Source organism: Piliocolobus tephrosceles, chromosome X, assembly GCF_002776525.5.
Source record: "Piliocolobus tephrosceles isolate RC106 chromosome X, ASM277652v3, whole genome shotgun sequence".
NCBI lineage: Eukaryota > Metazoa > Chordata > Mammalia > Primates > Cercopithecidae > Piliocolobus > Piliocolobus tephrosceles.
The window spans coordinates 37,264,330-37,289,783 of NC_045455.1; the positions used below are offsets into that span (position 1 = coordinate 37,264,330).

Genomic DNA, 25,454 nt, shown 5'->3' on the forward strand with positions numbered 1-25,454 from the left:
GGCGGCGGCGTCGGCGGCTGCCGCCGTGGTGGGCGCGGCGGGCCTGGCGTCCATCTGCGACTCGGACACGGACCCGCGCGAGCTCGAGGCGTTCGCCGAGCGCTTCAAGCAGCGGCGCATCAAGCTGGGCGTGACGCAGGCCGACGTGGGCTCCGCGCTGGCCAACCTCAAGATCCCGGGCGTGGGCTCACTCAGCCAGAGCACCATCTGCAGGTTCGAGTCGCTCACGCTCTCGCACAACAACATGATCGCGCTCAAGCCCATCCTGCAGGCGTGGCTCGAGGAGGCCGAGGGCGCCCAGCGCGAGAAAATGAACAAGCCCGAGCTCTTCAACGGCGGCGAGAAGAAGCGCAAGCGGACTTCCATCGCCGCGCCTGAGAAGCGCTCCCTCGAGGCCTACTTCGCCGTGCAGCCCCGGCCCTCGTCCGAGAAGATCGCCGCCATCGCCGAGAAACTGGACCTCAAAAAGAATGTGGTGCGGGTGTGGTTTTGCAACCAGAGACAGAAGCAGAAGCGGATGAAATTCTCTGCCACTTACTGAGGGGGCTGGGAGGTGTCGGGCGGGACAGAGTGGGGAGCTGAGGAGGCATTTCTGGGGGGCTTTCCTCTGCTTGCCTCCCCTCGGATTTGGAGTGTTCCTTATCCTGCCTGCGTTTGGGGAGTCCCTCCTCGCTCTCTTTCCTCCACCCTCTCTCTGATTTTCCTGCCTTTGCTGTCCCCCAGTCTTGAGGACTGGGGTGCTGGCTGTGGGGATTGGAGTATAGGGTAGGGGAGAAGGGGGAGAGCATTAGGATGAGTGGGGAGTGGGGGGAAAGAAAGAAAGCGGAGACCCGAGCAGGGGTTTTAAGGAGCAGGATGGTTCTGGGGTTTGGGTGGGGGGAGACGCGGGAAGGAGAGGAAAATGGACTGTTTTTGACCAGAGACACTTACCTAAATCTCCTGGGGACCAAGGAACTATGTACAAAAATAAACCTACCGACCACCAAAAACTAGACAAATAAAGAAAACTAAAACAAAACAGAACAAAAGCAAAGGAAAATGCTTTAGAAATTTTAAGTCCGGGGAGCCATAATCTGCAGCTTCATTTCCCCCCATGGAAGAGAAAAAAGAGCACCATTATTACCACCTCCCCAACCCTACACACACAAACTGAGTCAAAAAACGAAAACCAAACGAGCCGGAAGTTGAAGTTCTGGGTGTCAAAGCTAGTTGTTCTGTCTGCGTGTTTAATTTTTCCCTCTAAATCTCACCTCCATCCACCCCATCCATATCCTCTTTATTTCCTCCGTTCCAATGAGAAGCCAATGGCTGCTCTCCAATCCCGGGAAGTGAGTGGGAGCACAGCTGAAAAGAGAGGGTCGGGGAGCCTGGCTGCTTGCTTAGGTGGAATCCAAGTTTTCCAGTGACCCTGCCTGTACTCTAGTGGCCTGGTCCTGGTGGGGTGAGGGTCTTTGGAGAGTGGGGCATAGTCTTTGAGCTAATTAAAAAGCAGAATTCCGGGACTTCGAAATATCTTATTCTAGGAAAATGAAACAATTTTAACAACAGTTTGTTTTTCTCTCTTATGTGGAAGATATAGTTTTAGACAATTTCAAAATAAGCTTTTTTCCCACTCGTAGAACTTTAACTTACCCTTTCAGTTTTATTTTTTATTTTTTATAGAGGTTTAAACTACTGATTTTTTTTTCCTGTTGATTCAAATAGACTGATGGGGTGAAAGTTATTAGGAGAGATACTCTCTCATCTTGCTCTTCTAGGTCCCCTTTCTTCCTCTCTTGGAAAACATGAAATTATAGAAATGTTGAGAAGTTCTTGCTTTCTGTTGGGGCAGGACTTGGCTGTGAGAAAATCACCTAAAATCCCAGAAAAGAAGACAGATTTAAAGTGCCCCCACCCCCATTTGTTTCAAAGAGGTCTGCATGTTGGGGGAAAACAGAACAACTGTGTTTCCTTTTACTTGTTCTTATTATTCAAGAGTCATTTATTACTGGGGATAAATGTTGGGTAGCAAGGACTTTAATTTGCACTACCAGTTTCCCAAATAGAAAATCATGTATAGTATTTCATAGTAATTATCAGGTACCTTACAAGCTGCTGGTGGATTTTTAAAAAATAAGATTGTTGAAGGTGGTTAGGTAAAATGCCTGCTTTGTGTACAAGATACTCTTTGGATCTCTTGTGGAGATGGTTTGTTACCATCCTTTAATCATAACTAAAACATTGAAAACAGAACAAATGAGAAAAGAAAAAACCTGCCGATTAACAAGACTGAAATCATGCATGATCTGAAAGGTGTGGAAAGAAACACAATTAGGTCTCACTCTGGTTAGGCATTATTTATTTAATTATGTTGTATATCATTGTTTGCAGGGCAAACATTCTATGCATTTGAAACTGAGCACTAAACTGGGCTAGCTTTCTGGTAGACCGTTTTGTGGATAGTGCGATTTCACAGTCTACTGCCTGTTTCCACTGAAAACACATTTTTGTCATATTCTTGTATTCAAAGGAAAAGGAAAAAAGGAAGATTATTGTAAATATTTTATTTAATGCACACACTCACACAGTGCTTACAAACTGCCAGTGTTCATCCTGAAATGTCTCACGGATTGATCTACCTGTCCATGTATGTCTGCTGAGCTTTCTCCTTGGTTATGTCTTTTCTCTTTTACCTTTCCCCTCCCCTACTTCTATCAGAACCAATTCTGTGCGCCAAAATACAACAGGGGGATGTGTCCCAGTACACTTACAAATAAAACATAACTGAAAGAAGAGCAGTTTTATGATTTGGGTGCATTTTTGTGTTTATACTGGGCTAGGTCCTGGTAGAACCTTTCAACAAATGAGACAATATAGCCAAAAAAAAAAAAACCCCAACCAACCTACCAACCAACCAAACAAACAAACAAACAAAAAAAACACAAAGAAATGGGGGGAGGGGAGGGTGTTGAAGGGGGATGAAAAGAGGGGAAAGATTGAGAATGATGTATTTTTTTGCTAAATCAGAATTCGCTTTCAGATAACTCATGAAAAGTGGTGCTCTAAATAAAATGAATTCTATATTAGTTGCCTGTGTTTATAAAAGTTATTATTTTTTAACTGCAGAAACTCTTAAACCACAGCACTTGATCCAGAGTGGTGAAAACCAATAAATAATCAGGCACCCAAAAAACATTTAAATTTAGGGTCAGGGACAGAGGCATTTGGAGGTTTAGATGTGATATTCTAGCCTAAAAACACCTAGTAACTAAATGGCTTTTCTTTGGAGGTTAATACATTTTAAAACATTTAGTGTGCCACCTACTGCTCCAGAGTGACCAGGGAGTCTCTATTTCTTGGTGACTTGGGACTAGATCAGATGCCAAATGTACAAAGTTTCTTAAGAGCTGGGATTATATCATCTGAAGTCATTTTAGTCAAATCTTTTTAATATCACCGGCAAATCTGTGAAGCAAAACCCTTGATGTTCAAAAAGAATAGTACATTTTAAAAGCTGTGATTTTAAACAGTTGTTAAAAAAAAAAAAAAAGCACTAGAGGTATTTTTAAAAATAGAACTCTTCCATAAAAAGTTGAGTTGTTTTTGTTGTTATTGACTTGAAATATCATCAGTTTTAAATAAAATGCATTTGTAAAAAAAATTGTTATTCTATAGAAAAGTATGACTGGATTTCATTGTTGGAAAAGCAGGACTGAACAAATGAAAAGATTTACAAAGGGTGTTTCTTTTTTTTTAAAGTCTGCCTCAAGCAGAAATGTTGCAGGCAAATACATGTGCATTAAATAATAATGACCAATGTAGGTATTAAGAATTTAAGTATTTGCTTTAAATAAACCTTTACAAAGTAAAAATAAGAGTATTATGTTAATAAAACATCATGAAAATGAATTTCCTATTTTATGTAGTAGGAAACTGCAAAACAAACAAAAAAATGCTTTGCTTTCTGGTGAGTGAATCTATATATGGCTTGAAGGAGTAATAAGACTATTTTCTAAGACGCCTTTAACTGTCAATCCATAAAAAAACAAAAAGTGACCTCCTGAAGAGGCCAAACTATCATTGAAGTGGGTGTCAATCAGTGATAGTTTGACCTTTCAAAGTTTTCTAGTTCTGAAGAGGAGTTCACTCTAAGCGGATTCCTCCACCAATTTTGGGGTGAATATGATTAAATGTGTGTCTTGAATTCTTTTAAAGAATAATCTCAAAATAAGTTTGAGAGAGTGGGAAAATTGGGCTCCGTTTGCAAGCTTTGAGAAGCTGAAAAGCTTCTCAGGAAATCCAGGCGGCGGCGGCGGCGGAATAGGAAAAGCAAAAGACAAATAAGCATTAAATCATCTGTCACATTTATGCCATCCATTTGTCTTAAATTTCCTCTTTTCCCCATTTCTAGCTCCAGATCCTGTTCCTTCTGTAGGTCTAAAAAAATGATGTCCTCAAGACCCATCAACTAACTTCTGAATAATTTTTGTTTAATGCCTGTTCTGAAATTGCCCTCAACTTCGATTACACTTTCATAAATATATTGTAGGCACCCACTGCCATGATTGTATCGATTTTTGTTTTCTTGTGATAATGAGACTACTTCGGTCGGGTTCCTACACGTGGCCGGGCACGTGAGAGAATAGGGCGCCCCAAGGCCGTAGGACTCACTGAGTGAACCCTGCACTCTGCCCCTGCCCCGCTGCCCCTGCCCTGCCGCCCCTGCCTCTCCTGATCGCACCTGGCACCTGCGTGAAGCATCCCTACTCATCTTTCACGTTGGTAGGCTTTCGCAGTTTTTCGTCCGTGAAGTTGGAACTGGGGCTTCTGATCCTGGCTAAAACTAGCGTTTCCCACCCCATTCGAACGGCCTTGGTGGGATGATAAAGGTGATGACAATTAATACTGGTACAGTTCTGCCATCGGTGTTATTGCCATCTCAGTCTTAGCGCCACGATGACAGTCACGCGATCCTTTCGAGCTGTTTCAAAAAAGACCGCAAGCTTAATTGAATTTTTAAAATAGCAGCCGAATTCTAATTCTCACGAGGTCCTCTTTTCCACTTGCGAGATAAGCCGTGTCGCAAATATTACGTTATTTAATGTTTGATCAAACCATCGTGCCACCGCGGCTTCTGGCGCGGGGCCGGCTCACGGGGCACCGGGTGAGCGGAGCGGCCAGAGCCAGCCCGGCGCGTGTGGGGAAGGCGGGCGGCCGCCCCACTCGGGTTGGCTTACCCTTTGAATAATTTATGGCCGGAGAGTTCTGGAAATTAATAAAATGAATGATAACAAGAAGCTAATTAAAAACTTTCGTAATTGTTGTCAAGTCAGCTTTATGGGAGGACGGGCAGTCCCCCGATTCCCTCCCCGACATCCGGTGAATCTGCAGGGCGGGGCGCGGATCCGAGGCTGTAAACTTCAGCGGCCCAGCGCTGTTCCGACTCCGAGAGTTATTTTGGAGGCTGCCTCGTGGGGCAGCTCCCTCTCCAGCTGCACTCCGCAGCTTGCAGGTCTCCCGGGCATAACTTTCAGACTTTGGGGCGGGTGGGTCGGCGTGTGCAGTTTCAAACCACAGGCAGAGCTGATTGGGTTGAATCTGAAGCCAGGAGGGGACCCGCCCTCCCCTCACTCACGCAGGGTTCTCGTTCACCCACCCACCCAACCCAGGCGTCCCAGCGCCTTCAAGGGCACCAGCCGCGGTTCTCCGGGCGGCTGCGAAGGGACCGCCGCGCTTCCTGCCTGCACCCCTCAGCCGCCTGCCTGGAGAAGCAGCAGCCCACAGGCTTCCAGCTGCCCGAGGTGGCAGGTCCGCTCGGACTGCAGGACAGCCACCGGCTTGCTGGCCCTGGGGTGGATTCGGCTGGGCCCGGGAGAACCCGAGAAGGTTAACTGCCCTAGGCCGGGGCATCCGGCGCGCGTGCGCAGAGCAGTCAGCGGTTGCGCACCGCCGGGAGCCGGGAAGGAAGAAGCGCGCACCGAGCGCGCGGAGAGCGCGCAGAGCCCGCACATGCGTGTTGGCGCGCGCCTGGTCCCCTCGGAGAGGTGGGCAGAAGTTCCGCGGCTCAAAATGAGGCGCTCCCGGAGGTCCCCTCCAACTGTTACGTGCCCTTGAGGACGTTCTGAGAGAAAGGATGGACCAGTATTTCAAAGAAGTTAAAAGAACCCTCTCCCAGTTGCGTAAGTCAACAGTCTCTTTAAGCACCACAAAACTTTCACAACTGCCGTACAGGTTTTGAAAAGAATTGGGAGGCATACGAGCTTGGCTTTTGTTTTGTTGCTAAGGTGCGTGTTACCAAAACTCTGCTACAGATTTGAATTTATCCGGCAAGGATTTATACCCGGGGCGAAATGCAGCGTGGCCGGTAGGCTTTCGTCCCGGGGAATTCAGTGGGCTCCTGAATCGCAAAGCTGAAGTTGAAAATCTCGTTTCGGTGAGAAACCGATATAGCCCTAGTGTTGAGACCAGCATCCCGCTCCCGCGAACCAACGGCTGGGGAGGAGAAGCGCCCACGTCCTAGTCTCCTCCCCAAGCCTCATCAGCGAAAGATAGCTGCTTTCAGATTGAGGGGGAGAAAAAAAAAAAAAAAAAAAAAAACAGTGGAACGAAAGTTGTCAAAAGGAGTGGTGGAGGAAGAGAGACTCCTCGCATTGATTAGGTAAAAGGAATTACAAACAAAAGTTTGTTTTATACCTCTGACGCCTGGCCTCAATGCAGTATAATATGTACAAACTTTTGTAGACATAGATTAGAATAAAACCAAGTGTTGCCAATTTCCAGCCGTGGAAATTCACTTAAACCAGTTTCTCCCTCTCCCCGCCCCCACCAAGTGTTGACAATAAACATTTAATGAAGGCCGAGACCTGGTTATCTCCAGACAGTGTCAGAATACTTTAAGCAGACCATTAGCACGGCCTCTTTCACTTCAAACATCGCGGTACACTCTAACCATATATATATATATATTTATCTACGTGTGAGACAAATAATACAATCGTACGGATATCTTAAGTGGTCTGCAGTAGTTCTGATACCCCCTGTCCTTACTAACCGAAAACTAACTCATTGTAGATTACTCGCGCTTAAAAAATGTTAAATACAGTTAATGCAATATTAATCGCCCTTTGGTGATATAAAATGCAATATTTTCAGGCAGCTATTGAGCTTTTCTAGAGGAAGAGCTGATGAAAAGAGTCACAGCTGAATAGTGGAGAGAAAAAGCCCGGTATTTATTGCTTTTGTTTGGCTTTTGGCTACAGAGACAGGAACCTTCTAATGGGGTAAGGACATTTATTTTATCTGCAATCTATTGCTGCGAGAGCAGGGGCGGCAGATGGGGCTGGTACGATATTCACAGTGTAATTTAGAGCAAATCCTAATAACTAATAATGATTTATGTTAATTTTGATCACTTATGTGACTTCACCATAGCGTTGTGATGAAAGAAAGAAAGAAAAAGCTGAATGTGACAAGGAGCTCCGACGCTGACATTGGGGCTCAACTGTCCTGCACTTTGCACAATCGTAAAATGTATTGTATGAGTTAGCATTGGAAATGCAAGCATTTAAAAAAGCAGGTAGGATCCATTTGACTCTGGGCAGAGGTATTTCCCGAGGGCTTGCGTTTCTTCTGAAAATTTATCTTAATGTGACTTCTTTGACGCCCTTGAACGGCAGACGCTTTCATCCCAGTTTTACATAAAACAGATATGTTTCAGTTGTTTCATTTGCTTATATGAAACTAAAGGATCGTGTGTGTGTGTGTGTGCGCGCGCGCGCGCGCTGACTGTGGGGAGAGGGACTCCATTGTATTCGACGCGGGAGTACGCGCCGGGGTCTTCTTTCCAGAGTGTAATCTGAACCGGAGGCTTGAAAACAGCCTTAGCACCGAGAGGCGGATTCTCTCGCGCACCACTGCCACGCCTTTTGCAAAAGTTTTAATACTGACTGCTTAAGCAAGTTGCCAGTTCCTAATCTTCACCTGATATTTGTTTGCCCGGAATCAACTTTTGTAAAGCTTTCCGGGCCCTACCTCTGTCTTTAAAAGCCCAAGGGATTCCAGGGCTTTTAAACTTAAAAGTGCCTCCTTTCTCCTCACTCCCCTGGTAATGTGGCACCGGTTCAGAACCCCAGGGGCTGCCAACGGGACGTGGTTCTGCACAGGACCAGGGAGATTTTCGGCTTCCACGCAGTGCACCCAGAGGGATGGAGCGGTTTTGAAAGGGAGGGTGCGCCTTGCTCGTGGCAATTTACTTTTCCAGTTACCTTTTGCGCGTTTTAACGCCTCGGGGCTATAGTTTGAAAGTAAAACAGCATCAAAGCACCTCCTTATTAGCTCTGTATTTGAGAATCCGAAGATGAAACTACCTAAAAGGTTTAATAGGGCGGAACAGCATTTATTTGCCAAGCAAACAGCTAGAGTACAGTTCAAAAGGGGTACAGTGGTTTATCAGCAGGAGGCTGGAAGGAGAAGAACATGGGCAAAGCGAATTTCAAGCTTCAGTTACGAGGTTAAAGTGAATTAAATAACCTTCAAGTGTGATATATGCTTTGATTTTGAATATTATTTCCCTTGTCCCAAATTTATATACGTATATATACGTATATATACAAATAATATACATACAAATACACACATGAGCGCGCGCGCACACACACACACACACCTATCCTAGAGTTTTTTTTCCCACCTTTCAGAGTTGTCAAGACTTTTTGTTTGTAAACTTTCAGATTTTGTAGAATAAGATTGATTACCTCTCCGTAGATTTGACCTGTAAATGCATTTAAAACACGATCACATTCTTTAACGTTAAATTTTCATTACTTTCTTCCTGTTTTTCTTGTTTTGAGGCCACGACAGATATAAAAATGCACTTAATTTCTTCTACTAGAGAAAAAAATCAAACTACATGATTCAGAGCAGTGTCTTTCTTAAATATGATGCTGTGTTTTGTTTTTGCTTTTTAAATCTCTATCAGTAACTGAACTGTTACTGTAATGCTAGTATTCTGGGTATAAAGAAGACTTTAAGCAAAATAAATCTTTAAACAAAATAAATCCAGGCAGCTGACGTTGCCTGTTTACTGATAATACTCAGGAGCTGGTGTGTGTTTGTGAGCTTGAAGCTGTGCCTCCACGTGCATATCCATATGCAAACAGATGTAAGCACATTTTTCACCGTTGCTGTTGAATGTAACTGAGTCTTATTTCCAAACTTTATTCTGGTTCTGTCCCAGTGTTTCAGCACCAGAAGCAACTCCCTTAAAATTGAAGAGTTGTGCATAATTGAAACTCTCTATCAAACAGCTCTGGGGTGCAGCCTTTCTGAAAATGCTGGCTCTCGATGAGGTCTGACTGTCTGACTGCACATAAGCCCCTAATATGTTAATGGCCGTAGGGGATGCCTTAGGTACTATCTCAAGCTGCTTCGCACACCATATGTCAGGCCGTTAGCCACATGGATCTATTAATCAAAAAGAGCTGGAGAGGAAGGAGAGGGTCTTCAGAAAGGGGGAGAATGAGAGAGATGGGGGAGGAGGAGGGGAAAAGAAAGAGCATTTAAAACTCACATGTTTTCATTTTTTAAATAAAAAATGAATAAAAATATCTAAAGAAGATTCCATCAATAAAATTTCTTTGCTGTCAAGTTAAAGACTGTTCATAAATGTCTACCAAATTATTAGCATGACATTTGTTTCTACTGAAAAAGATGGATATTTTACCTGAAGGGTCTTATTTGGGTTTGCTTTACTGCAAAACTTTTATAGGCAAGACTCTGTTGGCACAAAAGTTATTTTTGTTATGTATGTTGTTTTATAAATGTGCTTTATTAGAAGTAGTAGGAGGAGAATAGGCAAACTGTATGTTTAGGGGATGTAAGAAGGTCAAGGAGGGAGGTGCCTGAGGGATTTGTTATGATATATAATTTATTAATATATATCTGCATGGATAGTAGAGTTTTCACTTTTTTTTAGTTCTTCTGAGAGTAAATGTAATGTGTTAACATTTTTGTTTCTTCCTTTAAGCTGGCTTTATGATAAATGAAACTGCAAAATATACAGGATAGAAAATAGTACTTTATTCTTTTAGAAGAAGAAATGTGAAAACATTAAAAGTTCCATCTTTTTCATTTCTTTGTTGTTCAGTAATATCTCTTGCCTTTGCGTGTTTAAAATTGTTTTCAGTTAAATAACTAGTTTAGAAAGTTTGCACAATCTTAGATGTAAGTTTATACTCAGCATGGAGAGGGCATAAATGATTAAGTATACTAAGTGTGTAAGAAAAATATTTGAATTCTTTCTTGAAATAATGACCATATTTGTCATGTGTCTTAAACTGATTCGTTTTAGGGAAATCAAATGGAAGTACAGGTTTTAAAATATCAGACCTACATCAGAAACAGAGCAATGAAAGGAAGACCTTTTAAATCTTGGATTTAAAAGTTACATTCTTTTCATGTGCAATGCTACCTGAGGATAGAGAAAATATAAAATAAAAAGTCAATTCAAGCATATTTACTTATTGTTTTAATTGGTAGTAAGTGATGATGGGCCACAAGAATACTTAATTTCTGGACTATCAACTTTTAGTTTAAAAATCTATAATTAGTCATAGCATTTAAGAAAGAATACCCTTGAAAATGACTTTTTAATATTGTCATAATTAATAGGTTTACACTGCAGTGGTTAATTTATAAGATAATAGAATTACTGAAAAGTTTATTGATCTTAGGTTTAAAAATACATATGTAAATGTTGACTATTTATATATATTGAGAACACAGATTATTCACGCACCCCTTAAGCCCTGTGTCATTAACGTAGACTGATAGTGCTCTATTGTATTGGACATGTAAAAGAGACAGGCAACAGAATGTTTTTATTTATGATTCAAAAATACATTAAAGAAGATAATTGTGAAAAAAGTGCAAGATTAAATGAAAAAAGATAATTGTGAAATTGTACTCAATAAGAAACAAAAATTATATAGTGAGATCTGTTACAATATTTGCAGTATAAAAATGGAGTACTTTGTACTATGTATTAGATGTGAAGTATTAAATATTCTGTATTTTCACAAGGGCACCCGTCTATATAGAAATAAGTGCTCAGTTACAGGGACAGGTTAATATTGGTAGGTGTTTTTAATTAAAAACACCACTGTTATGGATTATTTGGTTTGGCTAGGAAATTATCTGTGACTCTTTTAGTAAAAAAAAAAAAAAAAAAAAAAAAGACAGTTTAAAAATAGAAAATTGTATTGTAGAGAACTGCAGTCAATCTGTAAATATGACAGATTCTAAAGCACTATATTTCATCCAGAAGATGATGAATACATAAAGACAGAATCATCCTGAATTTCAACAGTAGCAGGTAGGGAGAAACACTTATTATCTTTAAATTTTGGTGCATGCCACTAGCCTTCATTTCTTTCCCCGTAGTTAAAAGGTAGCCCATATATCTGTCTCTTTGGGTTTCCAAAGACTCGTAACTTAATTCCTTCAGGCTATTCATCAGCACAGTAATTAAACTAGCAAATGGATGTAAATAAAGTGAAATTGGTTTCATGACAGATGAGGCGAAGAGGCCTCTGACATGAAACAAGGCAGGACAATAATGATTTCAGCAGCATCAGGCCATGGAAGGAACCCCAGCTGGATTTATTAGGTGCTGCAAGTGATTTGCTAGAAGTGGGCAAGACATGAGCACTCTTTAATTTGACAGGAATTTTGCATCCTAAAGAGCATATTGAAATATAAATTCAGAAACAAGTTCAGGCAAACTGTAAACAGATGTACTGTTAGACTGAAAATACTACTCAGTATTTTAAAAGGAAGAAGAAAAGAGAACGACATCCCCCTCCCTAATAGAAGAGCTTCATCTTCACAATTTATTATTTAATCCTGGGGAGTGGTAAAAAAATTATGAAACATTTCGTTCTAATTAGTGAATTCTATTACTATTATAGGGTTAGTAATTTTGGATGTCCAGGTTTATTTATCAGGAAAACAACCAATGCAATAGATGATTTAGAACCCAGCACAAGTAAAACATTTGTACAAATTAGTCGTACATGCATACACGGGAGAGATATATGGCAAACTGGGAGAGGAGCCTGGATGGACAACTTATTTTACAGAGTGGAATTATTATTGTATTTAAATAAAATCTAGGATAAAAATCTGGCATCAGTTTATTGCCTCTAGCGGTTTGTGCCTGGATACCCAAAGAACAAATTTCTATCTACAAAGAGAAATTGTTTCAAGCCCCTGATCAGATGAATTCTTAAAATCAAATATAGATTTGTCCCTGCAAAATAAGCAGTTCCATGAACTAGAAGGAACCAAATTATAACTGAAAAATTGCATAATAAGAGAAGAAGGTGTAAGGAATGGATTCTTGGCTGGCTCCACAAGACTCAAATGAAAATTGAGTCACGATTCCACTACAATAAGGACGTCACACATAGAATAAACAAAAAGCATATTTTCACACTAGGAGCAGATCAGTCCCTTTCTCCATGAAAAGTTGAAAAATGAACTGCCTTATGTTTAAATGTAGTCTCAATTATTTAAGATAAGTAATTCCTCCAAATCCTCCATGAGTGGTGCCCTCCCTTTTCACATGAGTCACGCAAGGTTTTCAGCACCGCGGCCAGCTCCAGGGAGGGACAAGGGAAGAGCGGGCGGGAGGGCAGCCATTGACCCAGGAGAGGTGAAATCTAAATACTCCTAAAAATCTACCGGCGATTTCATTATTTAGCAGTAGATTCTGATCATCTGTGGGATACTAAAGCCCAAGTCCTCAAATATTTTAGAAAGTGGTGTTTCACAGGAAAGTGAGGAAGACGGATGGAGGCATGGTGGGGGCTGGGGGAGAGAAAGAGCAGGTTATCAAAATTCTTAATGAAAATAAAACCTGAAAAAGAGAGAGAGAGAGAAACAGAGAGAGAAAGAAAAACACCCACTGAATGCTACCTGCCTTCTAATGTTGGGTGACTTTCAGGCCAAAAAGGAATTTATTATGAAACTGAATTGGTTTTCTCCCTAAGCCTGCTCTTTTTATAAAAAACAGGAAAATATGCCTAATTATTTTAAAGTTCCTTTCCAATCACAAGGCATAGCTAAGTCCTTTAATTATAATACAGTATGAATGGGGGAGCATATGGAAGAGAATGTCAAGAAGAGGGTGCCAGGGGCAGATCCTCAGAAATCTGTATTCATTTCTGGCTCTTATTTGTTCAGTAATCTCTACCATCATAACTAAATCTTGAACCACTGATGTAGTTCGAGTTGTTGTTGACTTAACGTCAAAATTCAATCACTGGGGGTTTTGCATCAGCCGGGCTACTTATTTGTCTAATAAATCCGTCATTTTGTAAGAAAAATATTTGAGCAGCCGTACTTGACCTCTTGGTATCCACAAGTCACATTTATTTCTCCTAGTTTACAAATGCAAAATCGAGATGATCATCTAATGCCTGGAGGCACTGTGTTGATTTCGGATTGGATTTTTAGATGGAAATGTCTATTTTAAATACCTTGTGATTAAATTGTACATATAATAGAATCCATGCATTTTTAACTGGTTCCTGCTTGGAAACTTAACAACCTGGATTGCAAATCATACATACCGATGTCAAAAGGAAACACACACACACACACACAGACACAACCGAACCCACTTTTCTCAGACAAATACTAAAATTTAGCTTCAACTGGAAGACTTTATTAAAACGAGTTTTTTTTTTTAATAGTTCTTCTATTAATGGATTATCCAACCTTCCCCGAAAATGTCCTAATTCCTGTAGGGGAACCCTTCAGCCCAGTCTCAGGAATAGGGCACACAGAATTCATGCAGTGTTGGGTCTACAACCAAACTGTAACTCAAGTCTAATGAAATCCATATCACCATCTCGGAGTATTATTAGTTAAGGAAAATAAAGTGTTATATTTGATTGGATTAATTTTATTCTCCAGTCTAGCAGCCTGTTTGGATATTGCTTGAAAATATTCGATTGCTTCTCTCCTACTCCTTCTCCTTCAAGAATCTTTTTAGTGCAAAAACCTCTGCACAACTCAATAATCTTTCTCAAATCTTTGGTGAAAGGCAAAACAGTCCATTTGAGTCCATTGTAGAGTTGGGGAAAGTGAGACACTACCCATAATTATGGCAAAAGTACTTGGATAAAAAGAGACGTCTTCAGAAGGCAGACTAGAAAACTGCTTTTGCCAGTTGGCGTTGGAACTGGGTCAGCTGGGGCCCCGGGAAGCTGGAACAACTGGACAGAGGCTGCGTTGTCTGCGAGGTGCGTCCTATGGACGCAGTCCCGCCCTCGTGGCTGGGGTGGTGGGGCGGGGGTGTAGACTGGGCATACTTTGGCTCAGAGAGGAAAAGGGCCTGGCGACCTGCTCTAGTTTTGAATTCTCTTTTGCCTTCTTGCTCAGGGCTGTGTGTGTGTGTGTGTTTGTACTATTCAATAACTAGGAGATGTGTAGAGAAAGTGTTGCTGTAGCTTGTTTGTGTCTGAAACCTTCGCGATGGTCCGAACCCATATACAAGAGATTTCATGCCAAAGGTGATCAATAAACAGGGAGGGTCTCTGACTCCCACTACCTCCACCCTAGCCCTGCGCTGGAGATTTTCTGCCCCTCGAAGTCCCGCGCAGGTTCCAGTTGAGTTTCCGTGTTCGCATGTTTTTTCCTCAGACTTTTCTCTCCCATTCATTTCACGTTTGGGATCCCTGAGACCTCGAGTTTCTTTCTTTCTTTCTTTCTTTTTCGGTCTTGTGATGAGGGGAGTGCTTTCCCAGTGCATTTCTGAGCCTCCCCGTCTGGGCCACTCGGAGCTCGATCCCTGCGCCGAGCTCTGGCGACGCGTATACACAGGGCAGGGCTGACTGGTTGGCGGCAGGGAGGCTTTCGCACCCCGAGCTTGCGATGCTCCCTGATGGAGCAGTCAGCCTGGTGGGCTTCTCCCAGCAATCGTCCCCAGTACTCTTCTGCATGTGCTCTCTTCCCTCTAAGACCTCGAGGGGTCGCTAGTGAGCAGCACACCTGGCACTGCAGAGGCTGTCTGGGGTTTTACGCAGACTTCCTGCCTCTACTTGCTTAGAGCGGGCACGCCCATAGTGTTAGTGACCAGTCCTTACAGGGAGGATGTTGGGTTCCAGGAAACTATACCTTTTTTTTTTTTATTTTTTATTTATTTATTTTTTATTTTTTATTTTTGAAACTATACCTTATAATAACCATTCCTATACCTTTCTCATAAACATGTCACTTCCCTTTCCAAGCCAGTCCACCTAAATTTAATTACTTCAAATTTTCGTTTTCCCCTCGTAGGACCTTAAGGTATTTAACACATTCAGAGAAAGGCACCATTGGGGGTGGGGGGCGGGGGGAGCGGGAACAATACTCAATTGTAGGCTCAGCTGCCTGAGAGCAACAAATTCACGTAACCCTAACCCCAGTTCCAAGGCTTGTGGAGAGTGGAAGGACCGGGTTATGTTTCTGTGGGTCATGCCACGAATCCGACTGGATGTATAGTTCAGGTATGAGAAGGTGAAGGAATAATTCTTTAGTATATGAAAAAAACTGGTCAGAGTGAATTGACACATCTGTCTAATATTTGTTTCTGTTGCAAAAACAGTAATAGGGCTTTTAGGGTCAATCCATCCTGCTCCCTTTCTCACGCCCTTCCTTTCTTCCACCTCTCCTTTAGTTCTAGAGAGAAACAAGAGAAAGGAAATGTTCTTGGATTGTGTGGATTATCCACTCGTTGATTGTCCACTTAGCTTTCTATGTAGAGATTTCTGAAGGAATTTTATTTCTTAAAAGTGGTTGGGTGAGGAGAGAAGGGAAGTCCGTAGACAGGTCCAATTCCCCAGGCTTTCTTGCCTGGACAGCGTTCACTTGGGCTTCCCCTTGGCTTCTAGATTCTTCTGCAACCATCAGTAATGTCGAGGAAAGTACTTCTGCATTTACATTGGTTTCCTTTGGTTTTCCCGAGTCAGTCACTCAATTAGAGCACGTATTGGGAAACTAGTACTATGTGCACAGACAATACTAATAAGCCGTGAAGGCAGGTATGGCACACAGAATGCTTAGTAGATGGAACAGGTCTAAGTGTTTCTGAGATAGATATATTTTTAAATTCAGATGATCCTAAATGTACAAATGTATATGACATCATTTCTTGGAGAAAACTTCTATAAATACTCAACACTGCCTTTAGAGTTTTGAAGTTAGCCCTTAACCACATAAAGTAGGTACAAGTGTTTGAACTTTTTAATTGAGAATGAAATTGGAGGAAAAAGAAGGAAGTGCTTTGGCAGTTCAAAAATATTAATGTTAGCTTGTGGAAATAGATATACTGTACTGTACTTATTAACAACTTATAAAATCTTAAATCAATATAAATTAATTTAATTATGATTTGTAATTGCATTATGCATGATCAATTCGAAACATTACGTTAAAGATAATTAGAGCTGGGCACCGTCACTCATCACTCCCCTAATAGCTTAATGAAAAGGAATGTCATGTATCACCTTTGGGTTAAACCTGTAAATTAGGATAAATGTTATTTTCCAATAAAAATGTGGTAAAATAATTGTACATTTAATAGACATTTTTATGACTCAATTGTAAATGTGTAATGGTTTTTTTTTTGGAAACTGTATTATTATTATTTTTCATGGACCTAGTTAAGTATTTATTAAGGTTGATTGAGCTGTCAGTATTTTTTCAGGATCAGGCCTTGAGGATTTGAATGAAGACTAACTTTTATGTAAAAATATCATGCTGTCCTCGAAGCGGGTGCCAAGAGGTCACTGCAGATGGAGGTCCTAACTTAGCATAATGGGTTTAACATTTCCATGACATCATCAGGGAATCTGAAAGGAGTCTAAGGATAATCAGAGTGGTCATTCAGAAGAACAGTAAATATTTTATGAGGATATATAGAAGACAGGAAAGATGGTCAGAAAGGTGATTCTAAGCTCCTTAGAGTTCTGTGAAGGAGGCTTCTCAGTTACTCTCAGAGTTAAAAGAGCCACTGCACATTCTTATATTAGCAAGACACATTTGAGAGGCTCAGAATAGGACCCAGGTTAGACATTAGTTTGTATAAGATCATTTCTGTTTCCTGAACTCTTCATATTTTGTCAAGGTGACTGTATTCATCCTTTATGTGCTTGCAAACAAGAATATACATTCATTATTCCTAAGACTATTTCAGTTTGTTGATTTCCCAATATTATCTGGTACTGCAAGGTGGGTTCTTTTAAGATGATAGTTGAAATTACCATAAGCATATTAGAAGTGTGTATGAATTAGATGAATTCAGTAAGCTCTATTAATTATTTTTTTTATTTTCCACTTTCAACAAATAATATTTAAATTCCTGTATTACTACGGGTCTTTTGATGAGATTCACCTTTACCCCCAAACTTCTACCTCTAACCCAAGGCAGATATTGAAGAAAGAATTATATATATATATATATATATATATAGAGAGAGAGAGAGAGAGAGAGAGAGAAAGAGAGAGAGAGGGAGGGTGGGAGAGAGAAACCATACAAACACCACAAAACTGCATGCTTCAGAGTTTTAAACATTTTCTCTAAATTATGATCATTTTTGTTTCCAGCCAGATGTACATAAATAGAAATAAACTTGTTTTGTTATTATGAAAAGCAGCCATATATTTTTTTAAAATGTGATTAAGTACACTTGCTCAGGGATTATATGGATGAGATGTTTGGCGTTAACTATTAAAATGGGTATTTTAGACTTTCAAAATGCCAACTGGAATGAGTGCTGAGTCTTCTTGAATTTGTTTATTTTAATAAAAATTATCTTGACACTTCTGAAAACAAAAGAAGTTTTATCATTCCCTGCAGATGATACAAATGCGTAAATGTTGGGAAAAGTAAATAAAATGTCTTAAACTATAAAATGTAATCTTCTCTCCCCAATCTTGAGCTTTGAACATAATACCCTTTCCTTGAAGCTCAGATGTCATCATGCCAGGAAACCTTCCATGGTATTCCGGCTAGGAAGAATCTACTTGTAAACTCTTAGATAAAAACTTAGGATATTTTTAAGACAAAAAATCCTCTTCTTTCACTTATCTCACATTGCCTCTTATTGTAATGACATGTGCTCCTATCTTTTCTACCATAGTAAAGGCTTCTCAAGAGAAGATAGTTTATCTTTTCTACCTTTGCATTTCCCAGTGTGTCTAACACAGTATTATGTAAAGTAGATAATAAAACTTTATGTGTACAAATCTTTAAAAACACACTTTTTCCTCTGATTGTAATATTGAACACATGTAAATAATGCAGTTTATTGCTCCTCTTTCATATAATTCCTTTTTATTCTGGTGACTTTGCATATAGTGGACAAATGGCAAACTGATATTTTCAAGCTGGGGTTATTCTCACCTTTATATTTTATCTTAAAATTCGATTGGGTCAATTAGAATTTGGTTTTCCAAAAAGCTGTTATAGTTGTACTTTAAAACAATTTAAAAGGGGTTAATATTTAAAATGTCGTAATTGTCTTTATGTAATTTGTGGAAACAAAATTTTTACAATTGCATCATCTCATTGCAATTGGTTATGAACTATTTTTATGATCAAAAGCTCTTATCTCTTTGCCTAAACTGCAAATACACATCATTATTTATGCCATCGTAGGCAGATCTTGCCTTACAAATTTGGCATTATATGCTCGCCAGATATTAACTTGAGAATGTCTCTGTATGATTTATCCTTTCTTTCCCCTTTGCACAGTCACTGAATATTGCAGTGTAATGATTTCTGCAAGTGGACCAGTCAAAAGTCAAATAAATCATTCCTTTATAAGATGCAAAGTTTAAAGCACCAGTTAGTAAGTTTTGCTTCTTGGTAATGGGACTCAGCAATTACTGCACCTACTCTTACTTTCTGACACATTTTATAACCCTTCAGAGTAGGTGCAGTAATTGCAAATGACTATATCACTACACCCTGTTGATGCCAGGCTCTGCTCTAAGTCTCTCTGAGAATGTTGTGGACAACTGCTTCCTCTTTGATTGCAACTGAGTAATTTTAAATGATTAAAACTATGATTTGATCGGTGCACCAAACAAGACAGTGTTATTTTGTGGGACTCTGATACCTTTGGTTTTCCAATAAGGAAAGGGAATATTAATGCTCTTAACAAAGAAAAGGATGCTAAGAATTGGTCTTAGAAGAGAAGCATAAGTGAGGCTTCTGCTTTTAAATATAAAATTCATCTTGCATTTTAAAACACCAAAGATATTTTGCTTGCAATGACTTTTGTAATTCCAGTTTCTGAAGTCAGAGACATCTCTCATGCTCTAAGTTTTTCTTTGTCTACAAGAGACAAGAAAACAGAGCATTTCTACACTCAATCCTTTTCACATTAAATAAAGAAAAAAGAAAAAATGAACTGGTCATGGGCCTGCACATTAAATTTCACGACTTAAAGCCATAGCAACCAAATATTTTATAATCAGAATCATTATTTTCTTCGTGTTTTGAGCAGTTTCACAAACAAAGACAAGGCAGAAACTTCACACTTACACATTCCTACATTAAATGTAGAAACATTATAAAAATTAGATTAGGAAATAGATGAATATAATGACCTTACTCTCAATCATATGCTGCTAGCTAAGTGTTTGAGACTGAAAAATTGCACTAATGAAGCTATTTGAAGGCTTTTGTGGACAACTGCTTCCTCTTTGAAGATTAAATGAATGATGTTGATGTGATTAATCTTAGTACAGGGAGTGATGCAGCAGCTAGAAAATACCTTGGTGATTTTCATAATTAAACTGAATCAACATTTCAAAGAAATGCCAGTGTTATCGCTTGTATATTAGAATTACATTCATTAGACAGAAGAAACAAATAATTTGAGCAAACAAGATTTTCCTTTTGGTGTACTGAGACTTCTGTCATGTCTCAGAGTATCTTACTATAAATCATCATTACTGTTTAATTTTGTCCTTGCCTTCTTAGCTGCTTTTGTATCTCTGTGTGCATGTGGAGTGCTGTAAATGATTCAAAGAATCTTGCTTATCCTTTACTTACTTTCAAACTTCTGAATTTTATCTTCTCTTAACCCCACTTCCAAGGTAGTTGTCTGCCCATTATGACCTTAGATAGGTCATACTTAATAAATTTGAGTTCTAATAAAATAAGACTTCTTGGAATTGCTTTGGTTACCTTGCAGAGAATTGAAGAAATCATAGCTCTGGTATCCTCACATATCTTTGACAGATTTAAATCTCAATGTTATTTTGAGCAATGTTATTTTGACCTATTTAAGTAATTTCTATTTTTTTTCTTATTTTCTTAGAAGGATAATTCCAGCAGAGTCACTTTTTTTTTTAGTGCTTTGTAGATAACTTAAATGAGAAAATCATCAGCACTATTTCCAATCAAACTATGGGAAATTGCCTTGGTGGATCAAGTAAAAACAGTTCTTCTGACTTCTTAGTGTAAGTACAAGTTTAGGTTCAAGGGTTAAGGATTACTGCATTAATAGAAGTGCAGTGTGTTACTAGGTCTATCACCACTTTAAATTATTTTAAAGGTTTCTGGGTGACTCTTTGTAACCCTGATATTTGCAGTACTCTTCCAGCGGTTGCATTGTCTTTCCTTTTCTGGTTGTGTAATGGAAATGTTTTGCTTAACGTACTGGATAAAGGACTGATCTTTCTCTTCAGGGAACCCAATTTGAGTTCAACCTATAATCCTAAGTGAAATGAGTTAATATCTGTCACCAAGTCAGTGGTGACTGAAAATACTCAACTTCAAACCTGTTTTTCCTGTGACTTTGTAAGGCAGAAAATATTGGAATGATCAGGAACTCAGGAACAAAAAAACTTTTAAAATAATGTATCAGAATTGATCTAAGATGCTGGTACATATTCCCTGCCAGAAAGTCCCAGATAAAATTTAGCTGAATGGTCTTAATCTGTAGGCATTCTTTCTGAAATTACCTTCATGTGTTCACCTGAGATGCCAGACAGTCACCTTGTACCTGGAAGTTGCCAGTTAACCATGACAGCAGATGAAAAACAAGACGAGTTTATCCCATTTGGGACTGTAGGATGTTCCATTGAAACAAACTTTTTAGCACTTTCTGACTACCCAAATCAAATCTAAGGATTTGGTGAACCAAAAGCACAACTTTCCCTCAGATCCTTCCTCCCATGCTTGTCAGCTGTAACCATAGCAGTCACAAGAAGCAGAGAGAAACAAGAGTCAGAGGAAACTCAGGATACGGAGGCACAAAGAGACCTACAGGGGAGGAGAGTCTGGGAAAAATCTCTCTTCCACAGGGCGTTTGTCAAGAGGCAGATGTGGACATGAAGACAGCACGGCGGAAGGAGGAAGAAGGGAAGATGAGCAGCACATGCAGGGATCTGATTTTACTCAGGGAGCAAACAGGCCAGCGTAGGACCAGTGTGGAGGAGCAATGGGAGAAGTGAAAAGGGAGTAGGAAGTTTGAGGGGAGGGGGTTAGCATGATGATTGTATTATGTGTGACTGTGGGGCAAACAATCCCACATGAATGGGACATATGAAAGGGCATAAAGATGCACATAAGAAGAGGAAATTGCAGAAACTGTGTGTAGAAGGTAGGCCTTATTAAATAAAGAGAGAACCCTGTTTTGCTTGTGATGCTGCCTCGTGACTAACTGGAAAACTGTGCATCCTTGAGAGGAAGCTCTTCTGGAGAACTCCATAATTATAATTCACCAGATTTGTCAGTTGTCCAGTTCCAGAGAGCTGAGGGCGGAAAGAGATAATTGTTCAATAAATAATTCTTATCAAGGACACTTTTTCTTTTCTGGAGCACTGTAAGAAGTTGGAAATGATTGAGAGGTTATAAAATTGCTCCCTGTTCTTCTTCCAATATTCTGTTGATGTTCCTAAGCTAGCCTACTTTGCCCTCTTTCTTAACTTTTCTGATGATATCTTTAGACACCCCTTGCCTTCTTCAGTTTTACTATGTTGTTGGTCAGTTTATATTTAGTATCACCTTTTCCCCAGAGATTGTTTAGATGTCTTTCCATTTCCCCTCCCCACTTCTCTTTCTGCTTTTTGCCGGTAGGACACAATTTCTTTTCCTTTGAGAAAGACTTTCCATAGAGAAGATGTCATTGAGAAAATTTTTCTCAACCTGCTTTAACTCCAGGCAGGCCTCATGACTCTAATCACATTTCAGTTTAAATATAAGTCTGATATGTCTCTAGTGGACAGAGATCACAAAGACTGAGTACACATTAAAATGAACTGTTGGTGGCCAGTAGTGAAACTCTGGCTCTCTAGATACCATTCTCCCATGTTACCTAAAAATCAACATGCATTAATCTTGACCTTGCAGTCACTATTATTCTCTTTTCAATTTTACCAAAAGTAAAACAGTCATTTATGGATCTCTGCATGTCATGAGAAGCTTTGTTTCTGTAGGAACATAACAGATTACATGTTTGGGATAGTGTCTGTTAACCCAATTTTAACTTCACCCTCTTAGAAATTCAATTTTCACTATAAATTGTCTGGATTTCTATAATCTTCTCTATTCTAATGACGTCATTTAATTTCTCCTTGTTTCTGTCCACTGTAGTGAGATTGGCTTCTTTCCTCTGCTGCAGACCCTCCATGCTTATTGTTCTTCTCGCCAGAATTTCTTGCCATGTGTCTGGCCATGGTCTCCTCAGTTGCCAAGTTCCAAATCCATTCAACTTTCTCGATGGAGCCTATTGCAGCCTCTCCAGCTCTAATTTATCTTTTTTATTTAAATTAATGTAACACTCAACTGTTTTGAGTATCAGCATAACGTGCTGGGTAAGAGCATAGACTAGGGAATCAGAATGCCTACATTTGGATCCTGGCTCCACATTTATTAGCTTTGTAGCCTTGAACAAATTATATAAATTCTCCATGCTTCACTCTTTGATACATTCTACATTGTTGGGTGGTGGGAGAATTTAATGGATTAATATCAAAACACTTAGTGCAATACCAAGCTGCAATGCTTGTCTAGAGGAAGCATTATGTGTTTGTCATAACTTATGTTTTTTGTATTTTAGTTGTCATATATAAAAAAATGGAAAGCAGAGGCCATGCTTATTCTCTTTAGCCATCCCTGACAGTGCTGAGATAACTAAGTACAAAAAGGCCTTTAACCACTTGCTTTTGGATTGATCGTGAAAATTATAGTAAAATATCTCTTTTAATATGCTAAGTGACAAAAGAAATTCACCACCAATGTCAGTTCAAGAGTGAGTTAGACCAAAAGGAGTGTGATATCTCTGTAGGTAGGTCCCAATCTTACAAACATCTCCAAGTCTTACAAAAGTCAACAGGAAAATGAGCAGCTGCACAACTCTTTGTCCTGGAGACTAAGATATATTGTCCACAGCTCACACTACTGCCACTAGGTGGGCGATGCAGCAGCCAGTTATCTCTGGTTTTGTCTTTGGGCTTTCTTCTTACTATTAAAGAAAAGAAAGTAATTTGTAAACAAGGTTGACAGAATGTGTAAAGTAGGATCACAAAAGGCGATTAAAGTAAACACAGAAAAAAAAAAAACAACTAACAATTCAGTTTGGTGTTTGGTAGAAGTCATTTTTTTTTCTTTTCCTCTCACTTTTCTTTAAATGTTTGAGGATTTTGTGCTCCTTAGCTTTATGTTTCAATTGCAAAAATTTCATACTTTAGCCGGGCGCGGTGGCTCAAGCCTGCAATCCCAGCACTTTGGGAGGCCGAGACGGGCGGATCACGAGGTCAGGAGATCGAGACCATCTTGGCTAACACAGTGAAACCCTGTCTCTACTAAAAAATACAAAAAATCAGCCGGGCGTGGTGGCAGGTGCCTGTAGTCCCAGTCACTTAGGAGGCTGAGGCAGGAGAATGGCGTAAACCCGGGAGGCAGAGGTTGCAGTGAGCTGAGATCCGGCTACTGCACTCCAGCCCGGGTGACAGAGCAAGACTCCGTCTCAAAAAAAAAAAAAAAAAGAAAGAAAAAGAAACAATTTCATACTTTAAATATGTTTGGGCCGGGCATGGCAGCTCACGCCTGTAATCCCAGCACTATCGGAGGCTGAGGCAGGTGGATCACGAGGTCAGGAGTTCAAGACCAGGATATCCAACATGGTAAAACTCCATCTCTACTATAAGTAGAACAATTAACCAGGTGTGGTGGCATGTGCCTGTAATCCAAGCTACTCAGGAGGCTGAGGCAGGATAATTGCTTGAATCTGGGAGGTGGAGGTTTCAGTGAGCCAAGAGTGCACCACTGTGCTCCAGTCTGGACGACAGAGCAAGATTCTGTCTCAGAAAACAAAAACAAAAACAAAAATTGAACAAACAAAAAAAACCCAAAAGTCCCCCCAAAACCAAAAACATGTTTGATGTAATATAGTGTAGTTTTGGTTGCCACTCTTTTTCAAAAATTTGAAATGAAAACCGAGTTGATATCCTCATCGTAACAAAGAGGTATATGCAGTCTTTCTTGATTATTATTTTTATACAATTTCTGTATTTTAAAGATATAGTATATAATTTCTTGCCATCCTAGATTCTATGGGATCAAAACATGACAGTAGAAATATAGTTTACATGTGTAAATATATTTCTATTATTCTTATAATAGGGCACTTTTTCTACAGTAGTGGCCTTTTGATATTCTGATGCTTCTCTTTGGTGGTGTACCTTTCAGAAACAGGAAAAAATAATTCAATCTGAGACTAGTACATGGGTTTCCTTTCGTAGGAGGCCTAATCTCATGGAGTTAGTACCTAACAAACAGCAAACCACTCTTTGCTGGGTCCACCTTTTAAAGGAGGCAAGAATGAGTGCAATCATGAATTGACCCTTCTTGTGTATTACTAAGGAATTGCATGGATCCTTTCCCATGTCAGGATAAATGATGTAATATTTTCATTCTCTTCATGACAGGGATGGAGAGAGCTGGGGGTAAGGTAGACTCTACATATACAATCATCCTGTAGTTCTTGAAGGATTTTTAGAAACCAAGCATACAAAGCCTAGGGCAGTGATCTAGTCTAGAATAAGTGGTGTGTGTGTGTCTCTATGTGTGTGTGAGCCAGGGGTTAGGAGAGCAAGTGGTGAAAGTAAGAGAGTGATAAAGTTGGAATAAAGGGAAAGGAGATGAAAATTTAGTAAATTCTCTGTAAGCAGAATTGTTTAAATAAATCTGCTATCTGAAAAGAGCTATACTACAGATGGTTTTCTTCTATATATATAGGACTAGCAAGATTACATCTAGGATATAGGCTGAGTTTACATAGGAGTCTTCTTTTATATTTCTTATTCTTATTGAAGAATCAGACATAATTTTGAATACATATATGTATCCACATATATGTAAATTCCAATAACTTCAATGTAACTTGTGTTTCTATTAAATATATCAATTTCTG

General features: G+C 39.8%; 1 protein-coding gene and 1 long non-coding RNA gene across 2 annotated transcripts in view; one reads left to right on the forward strand and one right to left on the reverse strand.

The window, feature by feature from the left end:
• POU4F1 (POU class 4 homeobox 1) overlaps nucleotides 1–562 on the forward strand; it is a 6,817-nt gene extending 6,255 nt beyond the window's left edge. Inside the window, exon 3 of the mRNA XM_023185711.1 lies at nucleotides 2–562. Within this exon, the coding sequence (XP_023041479.1) occupies nucleotides 2–541 (540 nt within the window). The 3' untranslated portion in view covers nucleotides 542–562. The remainder of the gene's footprint in view (nucleotide 1) is intronic.
• A 17,241-nt stretch (nucleotides 563–17,803) lies between these two features.
• Nucleotides 17,804–25,454, reverse strand: part of LOC111522134 — a 680,649-nt gene continuing 672,998 nt past the window's right edge. The window contains exon 3 of the long non-coding RNA XR_002725174.1: nucleotides 17,804–23,504. This is a non-coding gene — a long non-coding RNA (uncharacterized LOC111522134). The remainder of the gene's footprint in view (nucleotides 23,505–25,454) is intronic.